Source organism: Capra hircus, chromosome 24, assembly GCF_001704415.2.
Source record: "Capra hircus breed San Clemente chromosome 24, ASM170441v1, whole genome shotgun sequence".
Classification (NCBI taxonomy): Eukaryota; Metazoa; Chordata; class Mammalia; order Artiodactyla; family Bovidae; genus Capra; species Capra hircus.
The window spans coordinates 20825065-20845090 of NC_030831.1; the positions used below are offsets into that span (position 1 = coordinate 20825065).

The following is a 20026-nucleotide window of genomic DNA, read 5'->3' on the forward strand; positions in this document are numbered from 1 at the left end:
CAGGAGCCACAGCTACTGAGCCTGCGCTCTAACAACACCCAGGAGCCACACCTACTGAGCCTGCACTCTAACAACACCCAGGAGCCACAACTACTGAGCCTGTGCTCTAACAACACCCAGGAAGCACAACTACTGAGCCTGTGCTCTAACAACACCCAGGAAGCACAACTACTGAGCCTGTGCTCTAACAACACCCAGGAACCACAGCTACTGAGCCTGTGCTCTAACAACACCCAGGAGCCACACCTACTGAGCCTGTGCTCTAACAACACCCAGGAACCACAGCTACTGAGCCTGTGCTCTAACAACACCCAGGAGCCACACCTACTGAGCCTGTGCTCTAACAACACCCAGGAACCACAGCTACTGAGCCTGTGCTCTAACAACACCCAGGAGCCACAACTACTGAGCCTATGCTCTAACAACACCCAGGAGCCACAGCTACTGAGCCTGTGCTCTAACAACACCCAGGAGCCACACCTACTGAGCCTGTGCTCTAACGCCACCCAGGAGCCACAACTACTGAGCCTGTGCTCTAACGCCCAGGAGCCACAACTACTGAGCCTGTGCTCTAACGCCCAGGAACCACAGCTACTGAGCCTGTGCTCTAACAACACCCAGGAGCCACAACTACTGAGCCTGTGCTCTAACGCCCAGGAGCCACAACTACTGAGCCTGTGCTCTAACAACACCCAGGAACCACAGCTACTGAGCCTGTGCTCTAACAACACCCAGGAGCCACAACTACTGAGCCTGTGCTCTAACGCCCAGGAGCCACAACTACTGAGCCTGTGCTCTAACAACACCCAGGGACCACAACTACTGAGCCTGTGCTCTAACGCCCAGGAGCCACAGCTACTGAGCCTGTGCTCTAACAACACCCAGGAACCACAGCTACTGAGCCTGTGCTCTAACAACACCCAGGAACCACAGCTACTGAGCCTGTGCTCTAATGCCCAGGAATCACAACTACTGAGCCTGTGCTCTAACAACACCCAGGAGCCACAGCTACTGAGCCTGTGCTCTAACTACACCCAGGAACCACAGCTACTGAGCCTGTGCTCTAACAACACCCAGGAACCACAGCTACTAAGCCTGCGTGCCGCAACTACTGAAGCCCTCACGTCCTAGAGCCCGTGTCCCCCAACAAGAAAAGCCTCCTCAAGGAGAAGCCTGGGCACTGCAACTAGAGAGGAGCCCCATACCCCGCCACTACAGCAAAGCCCACACAGCAACACTAAATAAATAAAGTTTAAAGAAGACATACACAAAAAGTGTTCTTTAGTTATAATATCTGATTCCCTTTTTATTATTTAAGGATTTTGAGTCTGGAAATTTGCATGTAATCAGACACTACTGGGATACATGTTCACTATCTTCTGACTGTTTGGGGACCAGAAAATAAGACATTTTTAGAAGCATGAAGGGGGAGGTGAGGACACCTTCTAGTTCAACACAAATACCTTGTCAGGGCTCCAGCTGGCCTGCATCAAGCACCAGCAGCTGTACCTGTCCCAGGAGCCCACGTGTCAGAACTAAATGGTCCAGTTCACTGCCGTCCCCATCCACACCTTCACTGCTCCATATGGGGTTTCGTGTGTGTATGTGTCGGTAGCAACTAACGCTTTCCCTGGGGCTTCCCTGGGGACTCAGATGGTAAAGAATCTGCCTGCACTGCAGGAGCCCCAGGTTCAAGCCCTGACTCTGGAAGATCCCCTGGAGAAGGCAGTGACCACCCACTCCAGTATTCTTGCCTGGAGAATCCCATGGATAGAGGTTACAGTCCATGGGGTCACAGAGGTGGACATGACTGAATGAATATGTATGGTAGGGGGTGGCCCTGTGTTAGAATCATAAACCACACGACCTTCCCCATTCACATAACAGAGAACAAAATTGAGCCCCAGAGTAGTGGAACGAACAGAGGCTCAGGGGCGGCATGTAAACTGGTGAGATGGCATCTACCCTAGCGGCTCACTGCGAGGTGTCCGGAGATGTGGCGCTTTGTCGCCTCTCCTGAGTGCGGATGCAGAACATCAGGGGATGGCCACTTCCTTCACCATCACTGTTCATCTCTCTCCAACTCCACCTCCAGCACTGGAGTGGGTATAGGATCTATGACAGCCTGGTTTCTTTCTGATGTTCGAAGGCATATGATTGGCACTTAGATATTTGTTAAACAAATGAATTTTATATGAAAAACACTTCGGACAGTGTCTGTTGTGTGGCAGGCACTTGGACAGCAGTAGCTGTCACTACAGTGAAGGTGGTGGGCAGGGGACACCCACGCTGCACCCCCCAGGCCTGCCCCTCAGGCTTCCTGGCCAGGCCCCCTCCTCCCAGAAAACCACATCACCCCTCTCTCAACCCAGAATGAATAAGCACAGGATAAACTGCTCAATACTCTTGTCCTCTTACTCTCTTCCAAGTCTCTGTATTAAACTCCAAAGAAAACAAAATATTTTGCATGAGGCCTTGTATGTATTTGAGTTGGTCTAACACTCAAACACAAGGTCCCAGTGGCATGTTCCATGTCTTTCATTGTAGGGGATGAACACTTAACGAATATACTTCTGCTCGAAATAACCATGGAAACAGAGCCTGAGTTCCATGCACTCTAACCTCCACCATGCTTTGTGCGGTCTTCACAGAGCAATGCACCCCTGAGCCCAAGTCAGAGCCAAGATGGCTTGAAAGGATGTCTGGATTCCCCACCCACCTCCCCAGCTCCGTTAATCATGTGTGAGACACATGTTTAAAAATTATGTCATATCTCATCACCTCACATTCAAATGAAAAACGGCACCTCTTCAAAAGCAGTGCTGAACCAAATTAGCAGGACTCAAGATTTATGACTGAAATTTCAAAATAAGGTACCCCATCTGGTCACTTACCCGCACCCTCTGTCTGGGAGGGAAACCCAAACAGTCAGAGGGAGGGGCACCCTGCCCAGGCGATTCTCAATCAGTTTCCTGCTAATCACTAGTGAAGAAGTCTTTGATGATGGCAGAATGACACAGCAACACCTTCCCATGCGTTTCCACGGCTGCTAACTGCCATTCTCTCTTCCTGCCTGGCCCTATCCACTAGTAAGGGAAAGTGACTTGAAGACCCATGCAAAGGAGAAGACGTGCCAGCAGTCTGCACACACGGGTATGACACTGAGCCATGCCTTAGAGACTAACTCAAATCCATGGTTTCATTCTAGCACCTGAGCCAAAGCGCCAACTGCCACGATCAAATGGGGCCCTTTTAATTTTCATTAATTCATACATATTTATTAGTCCCTATGATACACCTAAATCCCTCAGCTTTTATTGCTGCTCCCTAACTGGCCCACTGTTGGCAGAACAGCAATTTGTCCATCCATGCTCACCGATGAACCTTTCCCGTTAACCCATGTGTGGGATGTGTTGTTTATACAGCGATCAGAGGAATTTGTTCTTGGACAACTTCATGTGGTAGTAATTTCTGAGAACTTGTGGCTCACTTGTTGATTTTCTTTGCTGATTCTTTAAACCTACCATTTTTCATCATCCAAAAGAATTCCTTTCTACTAAAAAGGTCTGTACATTAACATGCCCATTCTCCAACCTAACCTCCAAAAGAATGAATCCAAAACCACCTTGAGGAGTCACATTTATGGCGGATTTATAAACTTGTGCAGAAATGGATGTACTTAGCTGGCCCTTGGTCACCTCTGGCATGTCTACCTACTCGCTCATCCAGCTGAGAGGGACTGGAGGGTAGCTTCTCAACCTGCCAGGTGGAAACACACCTGCAAGTTATGCTTCCCCCTGCAGAACAGCATGACGTATTTATGTGTCCAATTCCAGCACAGAGTTCAGGAACAGTTTTACTGGCAGTAAGATAGGATGGTGTTACATGTATGTGTTATAATGTCATGGCCAAGACCACACATGTCATAGAGAAATATGCAAATGAACCACACATGATAAGCTAGGACGGAGTTTTTCCATCAGTGCTGATCCTGTCTGTCCTCAGCTGCTAGTGCTCAGTAGCAGCCAGATGACAATACTTGCCAAAAGCTTAAGAAATTTCATTGGGAAAACCATGAGGTTGAGAAAACAATCCATTCCCTGTTATGACTTTATTTTTATAAATTGGGAAAGAGCAGCCATTGCTTTGTCTCGGGGGAGAGAGTACAGCTGAGTGTACAGCTGGGCCTACAGGTGGAGACTTGCAGGTTGGGTGCACTCAGGATCACTCCTCTATCCCAAATGGTCTCTACATGAGATATGCAGTCTGAGGAAGGAAGCTGCTGCTGCTGCTAAGTCGCTTCAGTCATGTCTGACTCTGTGTGACCTCATAGACGGCAGCCCACCAGGCTCCTCCATCCCTGGGATTCTCCAGGCAAGAATACTGGGGTGGGTTGCCATTTCCTTCTCCAATGCAGTAAAGTGAAAATGAAGTCACTCAGTCGTGTCCAACTCCCAGCAACCCCACGGACTGCAGCCCACCAGGCTCCTCCATCCATGGGATTTTCCAGGCAAGAGTACTGGAGTGGGGTGCCATTGCCTTCTCGGGAGGAAGGAAGCTATGAGCTCCCAAACCAGTGAAGTCAAGGGAGAACCTCCAGGTCATAAGAAGGTTGTCTCCTTTAACACGGCCCACATGACAAGGGCCCAAGGGTTACCTGAAATTTAGGATAGGAAAATGAAGAGCCTGCTAATTATTCTAAAGTAACTCAAAGAGTTGGAGAACAGAGCATGAATCTTCCAAGGATGAATGAAAGGATCAGCTTCACTCTTTTCCCAAACACCCACCTTTGACCCTAAGCCATGGACTGGCCTTGGGAAAGCCCACCCTGGCTTCTGAGTCATTGGAAGCCTTCATTAGGATTCTCAAGGGGTCCCCTTGACGTGCTTTAGGCTATGAGGGTCTTCATGGTCATGCTTCAGACAGCCTGGCATCAACCTTCTAGACTCATAGCCCCTGATCACACACTAGGACTGTCTCTGTGGTACAAGCACACACAGGCCTGGAGTTGCCTCCCACCTGCAGTCCACCATGCTAGGGACTGACATCTGCCTGTGTGTTTGTGGGAAAAATGCAGAATCCCAGTTCATGGTCCTGGATGGCTTTCATTAACTCATATTCAAACTTTCAAAGCAACTAGAAAGCTGCTTTCTTTCATCTTTGCATTCAGTCCTGAATGTGGGTCTCTGACCAACACTGAGTCAGAGACAAGTGGTTTGAATCAAAGAAGGCTATTTAGTCCTCTCATTTGTTTTCATCAGTTGTCCCTGAGCTGACTTAAACATAAACATGTGTGTCCATACATACATATACACACACACAACCATACATCAACATGTTAACAATTCCATCTGGTGAGACCACAGGTAAATCTTTATGGTCTTCTTTACACTGTTTTTTTTTTCCAAATTTTCTACAGAGTATTTCTATTATAAAAAGAAAATAATTAATGTTAACAGGTTTTTGTTCTTGTTAGAGTCTTTGCGGGGATGACAATATTAATAAAAATGTCTTACTGAGGAACAAAACCTAAGTATTTGTTAGTCACTCAGTCATCTCCAACTCTTTGCAACATTATAGACTGTAGCCCACCAGGCTCCTCTGTCCATGGGATTCTCCAGGCAAGAATACTGGAGTGGGTTGCCATGCCCTTCTCCAGGGGATCTTTCCAACCCACGGATCGAACCCTGGTCTCCTGCATTGTAGGCAGATTCTTTACCATCTAAGCTCCCACGGAAGCTGTTTTAAAGAATAAAACAAAAGAAAAACCCATTTCAGAATCAGACTTCACAATATTAAAGGGGACGCAGCATGTCATGCTGTAAACCGAATCCAAAGCTCATTTGTCAACAGGTGTGCAGGCCGGCAGTAGGCCTTCCTGCTGTGGGTCAGCCAGGTGCTGGGACACCCAGACGGGACAGGCACCCCACTGTCCAGCAGGACACACACTCCTGGGAGAATAGGCACAGCAGAGATGAGGGGCACGCAGGGCTTTGAGAGAATATGCTCATCTGATCCAAAGCAGGGCGGGCCTGGCGCAGACTGGGTGGGAGGTGGGGGTGGCGGGTGGACAGGAATGGGACGTGAAGGGTCGGCCCTAACCGGGCACTGGGGAGCCACCAGCAGGTTTCAGACGGAAAACGACATGACCAAACTTGTGCTTTAGAAGAAGCCTCCAATAGCAGAGAGGCGGGTAGCATATCAGGGAGGTAAAGGATGCCCAGCGAGAGATGGTGAAGAGGATGCAAGGGAGGGAAGATGTTTAAGGAACATTGTGGGGTGAAAGCCAATAAAGCAGGTGGGAGGGAGGGGAAGAGACGAAGGAGCCAAAGTGACTCCAAAGGATGGGAAAAGAGAACAAGCTGGCTCTGTGCGTTCAGTTGAGGTGGCTGAAGATGGAGCAATGATAAGCTGGAGTCTGACCTGTCCTGGGTCAGCTAGGGGTGCTTTTCTTTCCCTGTTCCCTCCTTCACCTAGTCTTTATACATGCATCATGAAACATCTGTTTCCTGATGTCAGAAGTCCACACAACGGGAATTCTGTTCCGTTTCAATTGTGCCCTGAACATGGAAATAAAAAGTGGAAATCCTACATGAGACTCTTACTTGGATGACATAGCAAGCGGGGATCACTCACCCCTTTTTGTGTCCACAGCAGAGATGGCCTGAATCAGGAGAGGTGCATTGGACTCCGAGTATTCCACAAAGACCAGCAGCAGCTTCAGGGCTGTCTTCACCACCAGGCGGAACTGCGGAGACAAGACACAACCATCGTGTGGCTGCACACACACCGGGGGTGTCTGCAGCCTTTGTCCTGACGGCAGCTGGCACCCAGCTGCTCTTCTCAGCAGTTACGCAGATTCCTTCACCAGACACCTCAGAAGGCAGGTGTCAGTATTACCCCCATTGCACAGATAAGCAAACTGAGGCCCAGAGTCCCTGACTCAAGATACCACAGCTAGAAACGGAACCAGAATTTGAACCCAAGGTCTTTGGCCCCAGGGCTCATACAGGTTGTCTGTCAACACACGAGGCGGCAGTTGCTGGGTCAGTAACTTCGTTTTAACCAGACTAGATCACTGTGATGTATTGCAATCAAGTCTCATTTTTTTTCTAATGAAGAAGCAGGCACAGCAGGCTAAATGACTCGTCTGAGGCTGCAACAGGATGCTTGAACCAAGTCCAGGTTCTTAAAACTGCACAGGGAAGGCCATCTGGGGCCTTACCCCCACAGTCCTAGGCCCAGAGGACTGCACTCGTGAGGAGCCACACCCAGCCCAGGGTCCCTCTTCATGTGGACTGAAGGTCGCTTACCTGGAGAAATGCAGCCGCCACTGAACTCTAACTCACTTAGCCGCCGGGGGTGGGGTTTTGGGGGTGGGGTGGGGTGGGTTTGGGGGTGGGCTGTGGCAGCCTGGGGCTTCCAGCTCAGCCCTCCACCCCTCCCCACAGGCTTTGCTGCTGCAACCTTGACTCATGTCTCCTTTCCTGCACCCCATTTCCTCCTCAAAGAAATCACACACACCTTCCTCCTGGAAACAGGTTCAAATCCCCCTTCTAGGAAACAGCGCACCTGCCTCAGGGCTGCTCCTCGGTGGGGGCCCCAGCAGGTGGCTGGCCAGTGCCCCCTGCCTCCGCCCCTACCCCACAGGCAGAAAGAGCTCTCCTGGGGAGAGAGGCTGCTGTGCATGGGGTCTGAGGGGCCGGAACCACACCTGGGCCAGAGTGGCCTCCATGGTGTTTGCACATGGAATGAACGAACCACCCAAGGAGCAACCAATCAGCCCACATTTGTTCCCCCACCCCCATGGCTGTGGAAAACCGGCTCCAGGCACTCCACCAGCTCTGCCGCCGAGAAAGGCCCAGGGACTCCTGCAGGCACCTCCTCACATCAATATATTAGGGCGTGGCACACATCGGGGGACAGGGTGAAACCATCACCCATCCCAAGTCATTTCTCCAAATTCATGACCCCACCTCTCCCCGTCACCCCCTTGTCCTCTGTCATCTTGCCTAGTAAACCAGCTGGCTTTTCCTCGATTCCATAGCTCTCTCCAGCCAGAGCCATGGTTTCCAGCTCCCCTTTATAAGAAAATCACTCAAAAGAGTTGCCATACTCCCCGATCCCCCTTCTCCATTTCCCACAGACTCCTCAACCCAATCTGACAGAGCTTCCATCTCCAAGGTGCAGATTAAATTACTCTCGTCAAGGTTGCTGATGGCCTCACGTTGTCCAGGCTTCCCTGGTGGCTCAGACGGTAAAGAATTTGCCTACAATGCAGGAGACCTGGGTTCGATCCCTGGGTCAGGAAGATCCCCTGGAGAAGGAAATGGCAACCTACTCCAGTATTCTTGCCTGGAGAATTCCATGGACAGTGGAGCCTGACAGGCTACAGTTCATGGGGTCACAAAGACGCAGACACTTTGGTGAGTGACTAACACTTTCACTTTCCATGGTGTCCAGTGGTTACTCTTCTAGGCTCATTTTAGCTCAACCCTCAGCAGCACGTGACAATCAACTGCTCCCCCCAGAAACAATTTCCTCATGACATGGCTGACTACCATCTCCTACCTGGGGGGCTACACTAGCTGGCTCCTTCTAAGAAGCTCAACCTCCAGGTGTGGGGAGGCCTCAGAGTTCACTCCCCACCCCTGCTCCCTTGCTACACACTCTGTCCAGGTGAGTTCATCCAAGCCCTTAACTGTAAATCCCATTTATGACTCAATGGTCTTCAGACCTGGCACCTGACCTCGCCACTCTTATGGGCCCTCAAGTTCAATGTAGCCCAAAGAGAACTCACGATTTGCACTTGTGCTCATCCTGTCCCACCACCACTTCCAGAGTGTCCCTTCCACAAGTCCACACCTCGGGACAAGGCCCCACCATTCACTCACTGCAAATGGGAGCCACCCTGCCCTCCTCCCTCCCAGTTTCACAACGACTCCATCCATCAGGGCTGTCGACAGCTATCCCTGCCCTGACTCTGCCCGCAGCTCCCTCTCCCTGTCCACCTGAGACCACCGTGAGAGCCTCCTCAGTGCTTCTGGGCTTGTCACCTTGAAGCCCTTTCTTTAAACGTCAGCCGGAGTGACCCTGGCACTCTCAACGCTCCACTGGCTCTGCATTCAGGATGGGGTCCAGCCCTGCGAGCTTTATGTCACTACCAAGCTCTCCATCCTCATCCCCTGTCACTCCCCTTCCGCCCAGGGCGCTCCCATCAGCCACCTCTCTTTAGTCATGTGACCGTGTGTTTTTCACGTACTGAAGCTTGTGCCTGACTCAAGTTTTCTCATTGGCTATTCCCTCACCAGTCACCACAGGACTGGCCTTTCCTTATCTTCCAGGTCTAAGAGATTTCCCCTCATGGGAAATAACCTTTCTGAGAACTTCACCTGAAGGAGCCCCTTGGTCACTCACGTCACCCTGTTCTGTTTTCTTCACGTCCTCTATCATGACCTGTAATTGCTACATACACGTTCACTCACCTGATACACGTGTCACACCTGTTTAGAGCAGCCGGTCCCTTCCCCAGGGGATCTTCCCGGCCCAGGAATCAAACCCGGGTCTCCTGCATGCCAGGTAGATTCTTTACCAGCTGAGCCACCAGGGAAGCCCCAGAGCAGAGGCCACCTAGTGGCAGAGATGCTGTTTTTTCTGACACACCAGAAACCGCATCTGCCTCCAAGGGACTGCTGGGTCAGTACTGCACATGGGCAGGCCGGAGTGCCCTCTTCACCAAGGCTTGGCCTGCAAACCCAACCACTAATGTGTGTGGAGCCAGTCTCCTGAGCACGCTCCAACCCCCAACTCCACCCCAGCCCTCAGCAAGGCTGGGCCCACCCCCGCAAGTGCAGAGAACAGGCAGCACCTTGGGCTTCCACCCGTCCGCCCTGCGACATCCTTATCAAAATGGGACCTGAGTTCTGGTGAGGGCTCTGAACTCTCTAGAGCACATTCACCTCGTGTCACCCACGTCCCACATTCTCTTTCTCCCTACCTGGGAATAGACTAAATCCCAGAGCACTTTTCTCTGCAACTACAAGGTGGGGCGGGGCGGGTAGGAGAGGAAGGCATGGCACAATGAGCTGTGCTATCTTGGTACATGTAGAGCAGAAAAAATGTCTTCAAGTAAATAAAACAACCCAGCAAGCCCAGGCTTGGCGCCCTCCTCAGTGGGCGGACTGTTATTATGTGGTTTAAGCCTCCTTGGTGTCTTCGTGGGAAAGAACCTGGCTGCTGCCCAGCCCACGGCCCCATCAGCTGAGCTCAGCTGGGCTCCCTCCTGGGCAACTCTGCGGTCACGGAGCCTTGGCTGACAGGGTACCCAAGGACCCAGTCTCCCTTACAAGGTTCTCTAAGTAAGAAACCACTGTTTTCTCGGGAAGTCTTCTTTCCCTATTAGTCTCAACATGCCTGTTCACGTCGTCTCCTCCTTTGCTGTGAAGGCGCTGCTTAGAGATCTGTTGCCATTGTAACTTTATTTTTAAAAAACCCTTAAACTCTTCTGAGTCATGATTTTAGGCTTCTATGAATTTGGCTTCTACTCAGTCTAAGTTGATGTTTATGTGTGTTTGGAAGCCTTACTATGTAAAATTAATCACAAACATGTTATATAGTTAAACTACTTTAGAAAAAAGAGAGCATTAGCACATTAATTTAATGGAAATGAACAGTACTAATTGCTAGCACGTCCCAACTAATCATCAAAATACAACCAGCACAGTTCCTCTTCTGAAATACCTCATTAGCATTGCTGTACAGACTTGAAAGTAATAAGAATTCCTGACTTCAAAAGATTTCTACACCAAATGCTCATTTTTCCAGAATTCACTTAATTTGATGCCCTCAAGTATCTGGAATGCTATCAAAACCCTCTAAAACTTTGGAACAGCCACAATGGAGGCCACACAGCCATTCCTCCAAGTCCAAACATGCTGCTCATCATCTCAGAGCTCTTAAAAATCTGCTGTACTTATTCTAAGACACATTCTAGCAGTGAGTGGCCACTGAGCTTCCTGAGCTGCTGAGAAGAGGTAAACGAGAGGCCGGTGATGGACCAGGAGAGGCAGGCCCACTATGGCAGCGGCAGCAAGCACCATGAGTGAGGGGTGGGGAACACGTGCACGGATGCCAGCACACACAGCCCTGCAAGGCTCAGACACCGGAGGCTTCTCAAAGGGCTGTGCAGTGACCCTTCATTGCCATTTCATCTCCGCCTGGGGCTCCTGCATGCTCTAAGGGGCAGTTTCATCACAAATGACTTCCAGGCTCAAAACTGCCTCTCTGTCTAGCACTGAGGGCAATCAGTAAGAACTGATTCTCATTTTCATGGAGCATGAACCACTTGGGAAGGTAAAACAACTGGTCACAAACAGTAACCAGGGCAACACGGAGTCAGTCTCAGAAGCAGTGGTTCTGAGACCAGTCAGATGCTGTGGGCATAGATTCCCCACATCAGAGGGTCTGGGTGGCCCTTGCTAAGGCTACTGCAGAAGGAATTCAGAGCCTGGATGGGGACAAGCTGGCCGAGCCACCTAAGGTCCTTCCCAATTCCAAGATACTCTGACTTTTCTTTCAACGTCCTGAGTGCCTTCCAGACGCTCAGTACCCACTGAAGGTCCCTGGGGGGCAGGAGGTCAAGAAGCTGTACCCCAGCCTTTAAGAAGACAGTCACCCTGCTTTGGAGACAGGACTCAGAACACCTCCACACAACACAGCTGAGAGCGTTACCTGTGCCAGGGGCCCTCAGAGTCAGGCTACTGAGGATAGAGAACAACGTCCCAGAGCCAGGCCCTTACACTGGGGAGGAGAGGCAGTCGGACAGGCTCAGAGCTGATGTAGCCGGCCTTCTGGGCTACACCCAAAGAGTGGTGTGACAGCCTTCAGGTTCCTGCTTATACAAATAAGCCCACTTATTTTAGGGTTTGGAGGAAGCACACGGAGGGGAGGGTCTACATTCAGCCTTTGGGCTACACATTACCTACTTTTATATACAGTCAACCCTTGAATAACATGGGTTTGAATTGTGCGGGTCCACTCATAGGAAGTTTTTTTCTTTTTCAAAAGTAAATACTATGATACTACATGATCCGCGGCTAGCTGAATCCATGGGTGCGGAACCACAGGCACAGGACTGAGGATATGGAAGAACCGCAGATATGGAGAGTTGACTTTAATTTCTACACCATTTTTCAACTCCTAGGAGGGTCTGGGTCTCTAACCTCTGCATAATTCAAGGATCAACTATAATTACATTCTGGGAAAAACTGGCACTCTATTTTAGCGCTGTCCATCATAATAAATTATGTTTTATGTTGCTTTAAATATGCAGCTAAATCACAGTATAAATCTGAGAAATCCTTTCGCACAAGGATAGGAACATGCAGTCAGCGGTGAACCGTGCTTGTCATCAGTGTGAGCCTTACTCTCCACGGCAGCTGCTCCTCTCTGTTCCTACACAGCACAAAGCAGAGGCTGCGAGACTTCCAAAGACCAGGGAGGTCCCGCGGACAACCCGGGACTCCGCTGTCACCTCCATGTCAGGGAGGTGGGCCTGAGTAGGACGATGGTGTCCATAGGGCTAGGCTGGCTTTGTTGTTGCTGTTGTTTAATTTTCTAGGTCAACAACCCACAAGGAAGGTGAGGAGTCAGCCTGTACAGAACCTGGCTATCTAGGGTTTAGATAAACTGTGACCACCAGTTGTTATGGAAAAGGAGTAAGAGGCAGTTCCTCAATAGTTCTGCTCTTAAAAGCAAACTAGAGGGCTTCGCTGGTGGCTCAGTGGTAAAGAAACTGCCTGTGAATCCAGGAGACAAAGGTTCAATCCCTAATCCGGGAAGATCTCACATGCCTGGGGGCAACTTAGCCCATGTGCCACATTACTGAGCCTGCGCTCTAGAGCCGGGAGCCACAACTAATGAAGCCTGAGCACCCCAGAGCCCATGCTCTGCGACAAACGAAGCCGCCACAGCAAGAAGCGGGTGCACCACATCTAGAGAGTAACCCCAGCTCTCGCAACTAAAGAAAAGCCCCCACGGCATCAGAGACCCAGCACAGCCTGAAATGAACAAATAAAAAAGCAAGCCGGAACTCCCTTCATGCTTTATGGTACTTAGACAAGACCAAGAACATGCAGAGCACATCATGAGAAACGCTGGACTGGAAGAAACACAAGCTGGAATCAAGACTGTGAGGAGAAATATCAATAACCTCAGATATGCAGATGACACCACCCTTATGGCAGAAAGTGAAGAGGAGCTAAAAAAAACTCTTGATCAAAGTGAAAGAAGAGAGTGAAAAAGTTGGCTTAAAGCTCAACATTCAGAAAACGAAGATCATGGCAGCCGGTCCCATCACTTCATGGGAAATAGATGGGGAAACAGTGGAAACAGTGTCAGACTTTATTTTTTGTGGCTCCAAAATCACTGCAGATGGTGACTGCAGCCATGAAATTAAAAGACACTTACTCCTTGGAAGGAAAGTTATGACCAACCTAGATAGCATATTCAAAAGCAGAGACATTACTTTGCCAACAAAGGTCCATCTAGTCAAGGCTATGGTTTTTCCAGTGGTCATGTATGGATGTGAGAGTTGGACTGTGAAGAAGGCTGAGCGCCGAGGAATTGATGCTTTCGAACTGTGGTGTTGGAGAAGACTCTTGAGAGTCCCTTGGACTGCAAGGAGATCCAACCAGTCCATTCTGAAGGAGATCAGTCCTGGGTGTTCATTGGAGGGAGTGATGCTGAAGCTGAAACCCCAGTACTTTGGCTACCTCATGAGACGAGTTGACTCATTGGAAAAGACTCTGATGCTGGGAGGGATTGAGGGCAGGAGGAGAAAGGGACGACCGAGGATGAGATGGCTGGATGGCATCACGGACTCGATGGATGTGAGTCTGAGTGAACTCCGGGAGATGGTGATGAACGGGGAGGCCTGGAGTGCTGCAATTCATGGGGTCACAAAGAGTGGGACACGACTGAGCGACTGAACTGAACTGAACTGAAGAACTTCACTTCGCAGGTCAAATGCATTGCTTATGAAGTAGAAATCAAAGTATTCCCCCAAGTCTCCAAATTCCTACTCTTCTAGAAATTCAGCAACCATAGAAAGAAAACAATTTCCAAACCTCTGGATTTAAATTATAAAGGGGGTTTGAAAGACATGCTTCTTTCTATCTGTTTCATTTTCCACTAAAAAAAGCATGCTATAGACGTGGATGCTGGTTATTAAAACTGAATTAGAAATTGGAGGGTAACTTGATCTGCAAAGCTTTGCCACACTGTTTACAAGCTAACCAGAACTAAGAATATGCTCAATATTTTAACAAGAACAACAACAAAATTCAAGTGACTTAAGATATTTATCAAACTTCTCTTAAATGCTTTACTTCAAAGACATATACTCAAGCTCAGAATTCCTAAGCAAAAAGCTCAGAATGGGCCCCAAAGCCTTTGCAACTGGTTATCAGATATCTTGGGGTCCAAATCTCTCCCCTTCTGTGCTGTCATCATAAGAAAAAGGTTGATGTTATCAGAAATAAAGTATAGGCTGAAATACACTCCCTGAGTCCAAACTTCTGAGCCAAGGCTTTCAGGTGTCTGTGGGGGAGGGATGTAGACCCCAAAGTTGGCACACCTGCCAAGACAGGAAGCCACTCGCATCAAACCTATGTGCTATGGCTTCAGGGCCTAATGGCCAACCCATGTATGATCCAGTGCAATTTGCAGAGAGGGAACGAACTTGGTGATTAATGGAGTAGCCAATTGTGGGGCTGGGAACCCCTCAAGTTTTTACTACTTGGTGGCAGGAAATCTTGCAGAATGTCAAATACAGACTATTCAAAAATAAAGACCCTGATACTGGGAAGGATGGAAGGCAAAAGGAGGAGGCAGCAGCAGAGGTCGAGATGGTTGGATGGCATCACCAATTCAATAGACATGAGTTTGAGCAAGTACCGGGAGATAGTGGAGGACGGAGGAGCCAGGCATGCTACAGTCCATGGGGTTGCAAAGAGGTGGACACAACGTAGCAACTGAACAACAAAAACAAAAATTCAAAAAGAACTCAAATAAATGTCAAAGTAGTAAATAATGCTGTAAAAGAACATGTTCTTCTACTGAGATAAAGTACTGGGGCTTACCAGGAGGTTTCTGTAAAGAATAACGTCTAAAAGTGAACAAGACCAAAAAATATCCACTTTGCTAAATTTCCTCTGGGATACATTCCTCAGTGTAATGATGAAGAGTTAGCTGATAACCGGTAACATAAATTCATTGTTGTTATCTAAGCACTTCAGGCAATATCAATAACCTCAGATATGCAGATGACACCACCCTTATGGCAGAAAGTGAAGAGTAACTAAAAAGCCTCTTGATGAAAGTAAAAGAGGAGAGTGAAAAACTTGGCTTAAAGTTCAACATTCACAAAATGAAGATCTTGGCATCTGGTGGCATCACTTCATGGGAAATAGATGGGGAAACAGTGGAAACAGTGTCAGAATTTATTTTGGGGGGCTCCAAAATCGCTGCAGATGGTGATTGCAGCCATGAAATTAAAAGGCGCTTACTCCTTGGAAGGAAAGTTATGACCAACCTAGATAGCATATTAAAAAGCAGAGACATCATTTTGCCAACAAAAGTCCATCTAGTTAAGGCTATGGTTTTTCCCGTGGTCATGTATGGATATGAGAGTTGAACTGTGAAGAAAGCTGAGCGCCAAGGAATTGATGCTTTTGAAGTGTGGTGTTGGAGAAGACTCTTGCGAGTCCCTTGGACTGGAAGGAGATCCAACCAGTGCATCCTAAAGGAGATCAGTCCTGGGTGTTCATTGGAGGGACTGATGCTGAAGTTGAAACTCCAATGCTTTGGCCACCTCATGCGAAGAACTGACTCATGTGAAAAGACCCTGATGCTGGGAGGGATTGAGGGCAGGAGGAGAAGGGGATGACAAAGGATGAGACGGTTGGATGGTATCACTGACTCAATGGACATGGGTTTGGGTGGACTCCAGGAGTTGGTGATGGACAGGGAGGCCTGGCGTGCTGTGGTTCATGGAGACACAAAGTCAAGAAACACCTGGAGTAACAGGCAAATTTGGCCGTGGAATGTGGAATGAAGCAGGGCAAAGACTAATAGAGTTTTGCCAAGAAAATGCACTGGTCATAGCAAACACCCTCTTCCAATAACATAAGAGAAGACTCTACACATGGACATCACCAGATGGTCAACACCGAAATCAGATTGATTATATTCTTTGCAGCCAAAGATGGAGAAGCTCTACACAGTCAACAAAAACAAGACCAGGAGCTGACTGTGGCTCAGATCATGAACTCCTTATTACCAAATTCAGACTCAAACTGAAGAAAGTAGGGAAAACCGCTAGACCATTCAGGTATGACCTAAATCAAATCCCTTATGATTATACAGTGGAAGTGAGAAATAGATTTAAGGGCCTAGATCTGATAGATGGAGTGCCTGATGAACTATGGAATGAGGTTCGTGACACTGTACAGGAGACAGGGATCAAGATCATCCCCATGGAAAAGAAATGCAAAAAAGCAAAATGGCTGTCTGGGGAGGCCTTACAGATAGCTGTCAAAAGAAGAGAGGCAAAAAGCAAAGGAGAAAAGGAAAGATATAAGCATCTGAATGCAGAGTTCCAAAGAATAGCAAGGAGAGATTTAAAAAGCCTTCAGCGATCAATGCAAAGAAATAGAGGAAAACAACAGAATGGGGAAGACTAGAGATCTCTTCAAGAAAATTAGAGATACCAAGGGAACATTTCATGCAAAGATGGGCTCGATAAAGGACAGAAATGGTATGGACCTAACAGAAGCAGAAGATATTAAGAAGAGGTGGCAATAATACATGGTGAACTGTACAAAAAAGATCTTCACGACTCAGATAATCATGATGATGTGATCACTCATCTAGAGCCGGACATCCTGAAATGTGAAGTCAAGTGGGCCTTAGAAAGCATCACTATGAACAAAGCTAGTGGGGGTGATGGAATTCCAGTTGAGCTGTTTCAAATCCTGAAAGATGATGCTGTGAAAGAGCTGCACTCAATATGCCAGTAAATTTGGAAAACTCAGCAGTGGCCACAGGACTGGAAAAGGTCAGTTTTCATTCCAATCTCAAAGAAAGGCAATGCCAAAGAATGCTCAAACTACCGCACAATTGCAATCATCTCACATGCTAGTAAAGTAATGCTCAAAATTCTCCAAGTCAGGCTTCAGCAATACATGGACCATGAACTTTCTGATGTTCAAGCTGGTTTTAGAAAAGGCAGAGGAACCAGAGATCAAATTGCCAACATCCACTGGATCATGGAAAAAGCAAGAGAGTTCCAGAAAAACATCTATTTCTGCTTTATTGACTATGCCAAAGCCTTTGATTGTGTGGATCACAATAAACTGTGGAAAATTCTGAAAGAGATGGGAATATCAAACCACCTAACCTGCCTCTTGAGATATCTGTATGCAGGTCAGGAAGCAACCGTTAGAACTGGACATGGAACTGGTTCCAAATAGGAAAAGGTGTATGTCAAGGCTGTATATTGTTACCCTGCTTATTTAACTTATATGCAGAGTACATCATGAGAAACCCTGGACTGTAAGAAACACAAGCTGGAATCAAGATTGCCGGGAGAAATATCAATAACCTTAGATATGCAGATGATATCACCCTTATGGCAGAAAGTGAAGAGGAGCTAAAAAAAACTCTTGATGAAAGTGAAAGAGGAGAGTGAAAAAGTTGGCTTAAAGCTCAACATTCAGAAAACGAAGATCATGGCATCCGGTCCCATCACTTCATGGGAAATAGATGGGGAAACAGTGGAAACAGTGTCAGACTTTAATTTTTTGGGCTCCAAAATCACTGCAGATGGTGACTGCAGCCATGAAATTAAAAGACGCTTATTCTTTGGAAGAAAAGTTATGACCAACCTAGACAGCATATTAAAAGCCAGAGACATTACTTTGCCAACTAAGGTCCGTCTAGTCAAGGCTATGGTTTTTCCTGTGGTCATGTATGGATGTGAGAGTTGGACTGTGAAGAAGGCTGAGCGCCAAAGAATTGATGCTTTCGAACTGTGGTGTTGGAGAAGACTCTTGAGAGTCCCTTGGACTGCAAGGAGAGCCAACCAGTCCATTCTGAAGGAGATCAGCCCTGGGATTTCTTTGGAAGGAATGATGCTAAAGCTGAAGCTCCAGTACTTTGGCCACCTCATGAGAAGAGCTGATTCATTGGAAAAGACTCTGATGCTGGGAGGGATTGAGGGCAGGAGGAGAAGGGGACGACCAAAGACGAGATAGCTGGATGGCATCACGGACTTGACGGACGTGAGTCTGAGTGAACTCCGGGAGATGGTGATGAACAGGGAGGCCTGGCGTGCTGCGATTCATGGGGTCGCAAAGAGTCGGACATGACTGAGCGACTGAACTGAACTGAACTGAGCGACTGAACTGACCTGAACTGAAAGCACTACCCAAACCGTGTATTAAAATACCACCAAAGGGAACACTGCCATAGTAGCTGCGAAATTAACAGGGGAAATCAACCAGAGTGGGTGCTTATCCCCAGCTTCAGATACAAAACCTCCAGAAGACTCTGTGACTGGTCACACAGCTAATTTCTAGAGGAAGTCAAAGAAAACCAAGGTTAATCTGATTTCTACCATACTATAGGGTACCCCAGCTTTCCCTCTGGTGCAAAAACATAAGCCACAGGCAAATGGGACACATATTCTTCTCTGCTGCTGCTGCTAAGTCACTTCAGTCGTGTCCGACTCTGTGCGACCCCATAGATAGCAGCCCACCAGGCTCCTCTGTCCCTGGGATTCTCCAGGCAAGAACACTGGAGTGGGTTGCCATTTCCTTCTCCAATGCATGAAAGTGAAAAGTGAAAGTGAAGTCACTCAGTCGTGTCCAACTGTTCGCGACCCCATGCACTATAGCCACCAGGCTCCTCCGTCCATGGGACCTTCCAGGCAAGAGTACCAGAGTGGGTATTCTTCTCTGAGTAACCAGTTCAGTTCAGTTCAGTCACTCAGTCATGTCAGACTCTTTGCAACCCCATGAATCGCAGCACGCCAGGCCTCCCTGTCCATCACCAACTCCCGGAGTTCACTCAAACTCACGTCCATCAAGTCGGTGATGCCATCCAGCCATTTCATCCTCTGTTGTCCCCTCTTCTCCTGCCCCCAATCCGTCCTAGCATCAGGTCTTTTCCAGTGAGTCAACTCTTCACATGAGGTGGCCAAAGTACTGGAGTTTCAGCTTTAGCATCAGTCCTTCCAATGAACACCCAGGAATGAACTCCTTTAGGATGGACTGGTTGGATCTCCTTGCAGTCCAAGGGACTCGCAAGAGTCTTCTCCAACACCACAGTTCAAAAGCATCAATTCTTCGGTGCTCAGCCTTCTTCACAGTCCAACTCTCACATCCATACATGGCCACAGGAAAAACCATAGCCTTGACTAGATGGACCTTTGTTGGCAAAGTAATATCTCTGCTTTTGAATATGCTATCTAGGTTGGTCATAACTTTCCTTCCAAAGAGTAAGCGTCTTTTAATTTCATGGCTGCAAATACCATCTGCAGTGATTTTGGAGCCCCCCCAAAAATAAAGTCTGACACTGTTTCCACTGGTTCTCCATCTATCTGCCATGAAGTGATGGGACCAGATGCCAAGATCTTAATTTTCTGAATGTTGAGCTTTAAGCCAACTTTTTCACTCTCCTCTTTCACTTTCATCAAGAGGCTTTTTAGTTCCTCTTCACTTTCTGCCATAAGGGTGGTGTCATCTGTATATCTGAGGTTATTGATCAAAGCTAAATAACTTTCTTATGTAAATAACCAGCCCTGGAAACATGACAATGGACAACTGCCAAGCTCAGGAATGGTGAAAGCGCTGTTAGCCAGAGTGTGGCTGTCAGCTGGCATCTCCTCAGAGTGGACGGAGAAGGGCTGGCAGATGAGTACTGGCAGGTGGGATGGGGGTCAGCAATGCTGGCAAAGGATGGCCTG

General features: G+C 48.3%; 1 protein-coding gene across 3 annotated transcripts in view; it reads right to left on the minus strand.

The window, feature by feature from the left end:
- The window catches only part of FHOD3 (formin homology 2 domain containing 3), a 529663-nt gene that overhangs the window by 185036 nt on the left and 324601 nt on the right, over positions 1 to 20026 (minus strand). For all 3 annotated transcript variants that reach the window (XM_018039641.1, XM_018039640.1, XM_018039639.1), the window contains exon 7: positions 6637 to 6748. In XM_018039641.1, coding sequence (XP_017895130.1) covers positions 6637 to 6748 — 112 coding nt within the window. The remainder of the gene's footprint in view (positions 1 to 6636; positions 6749 to 20026) is intronic.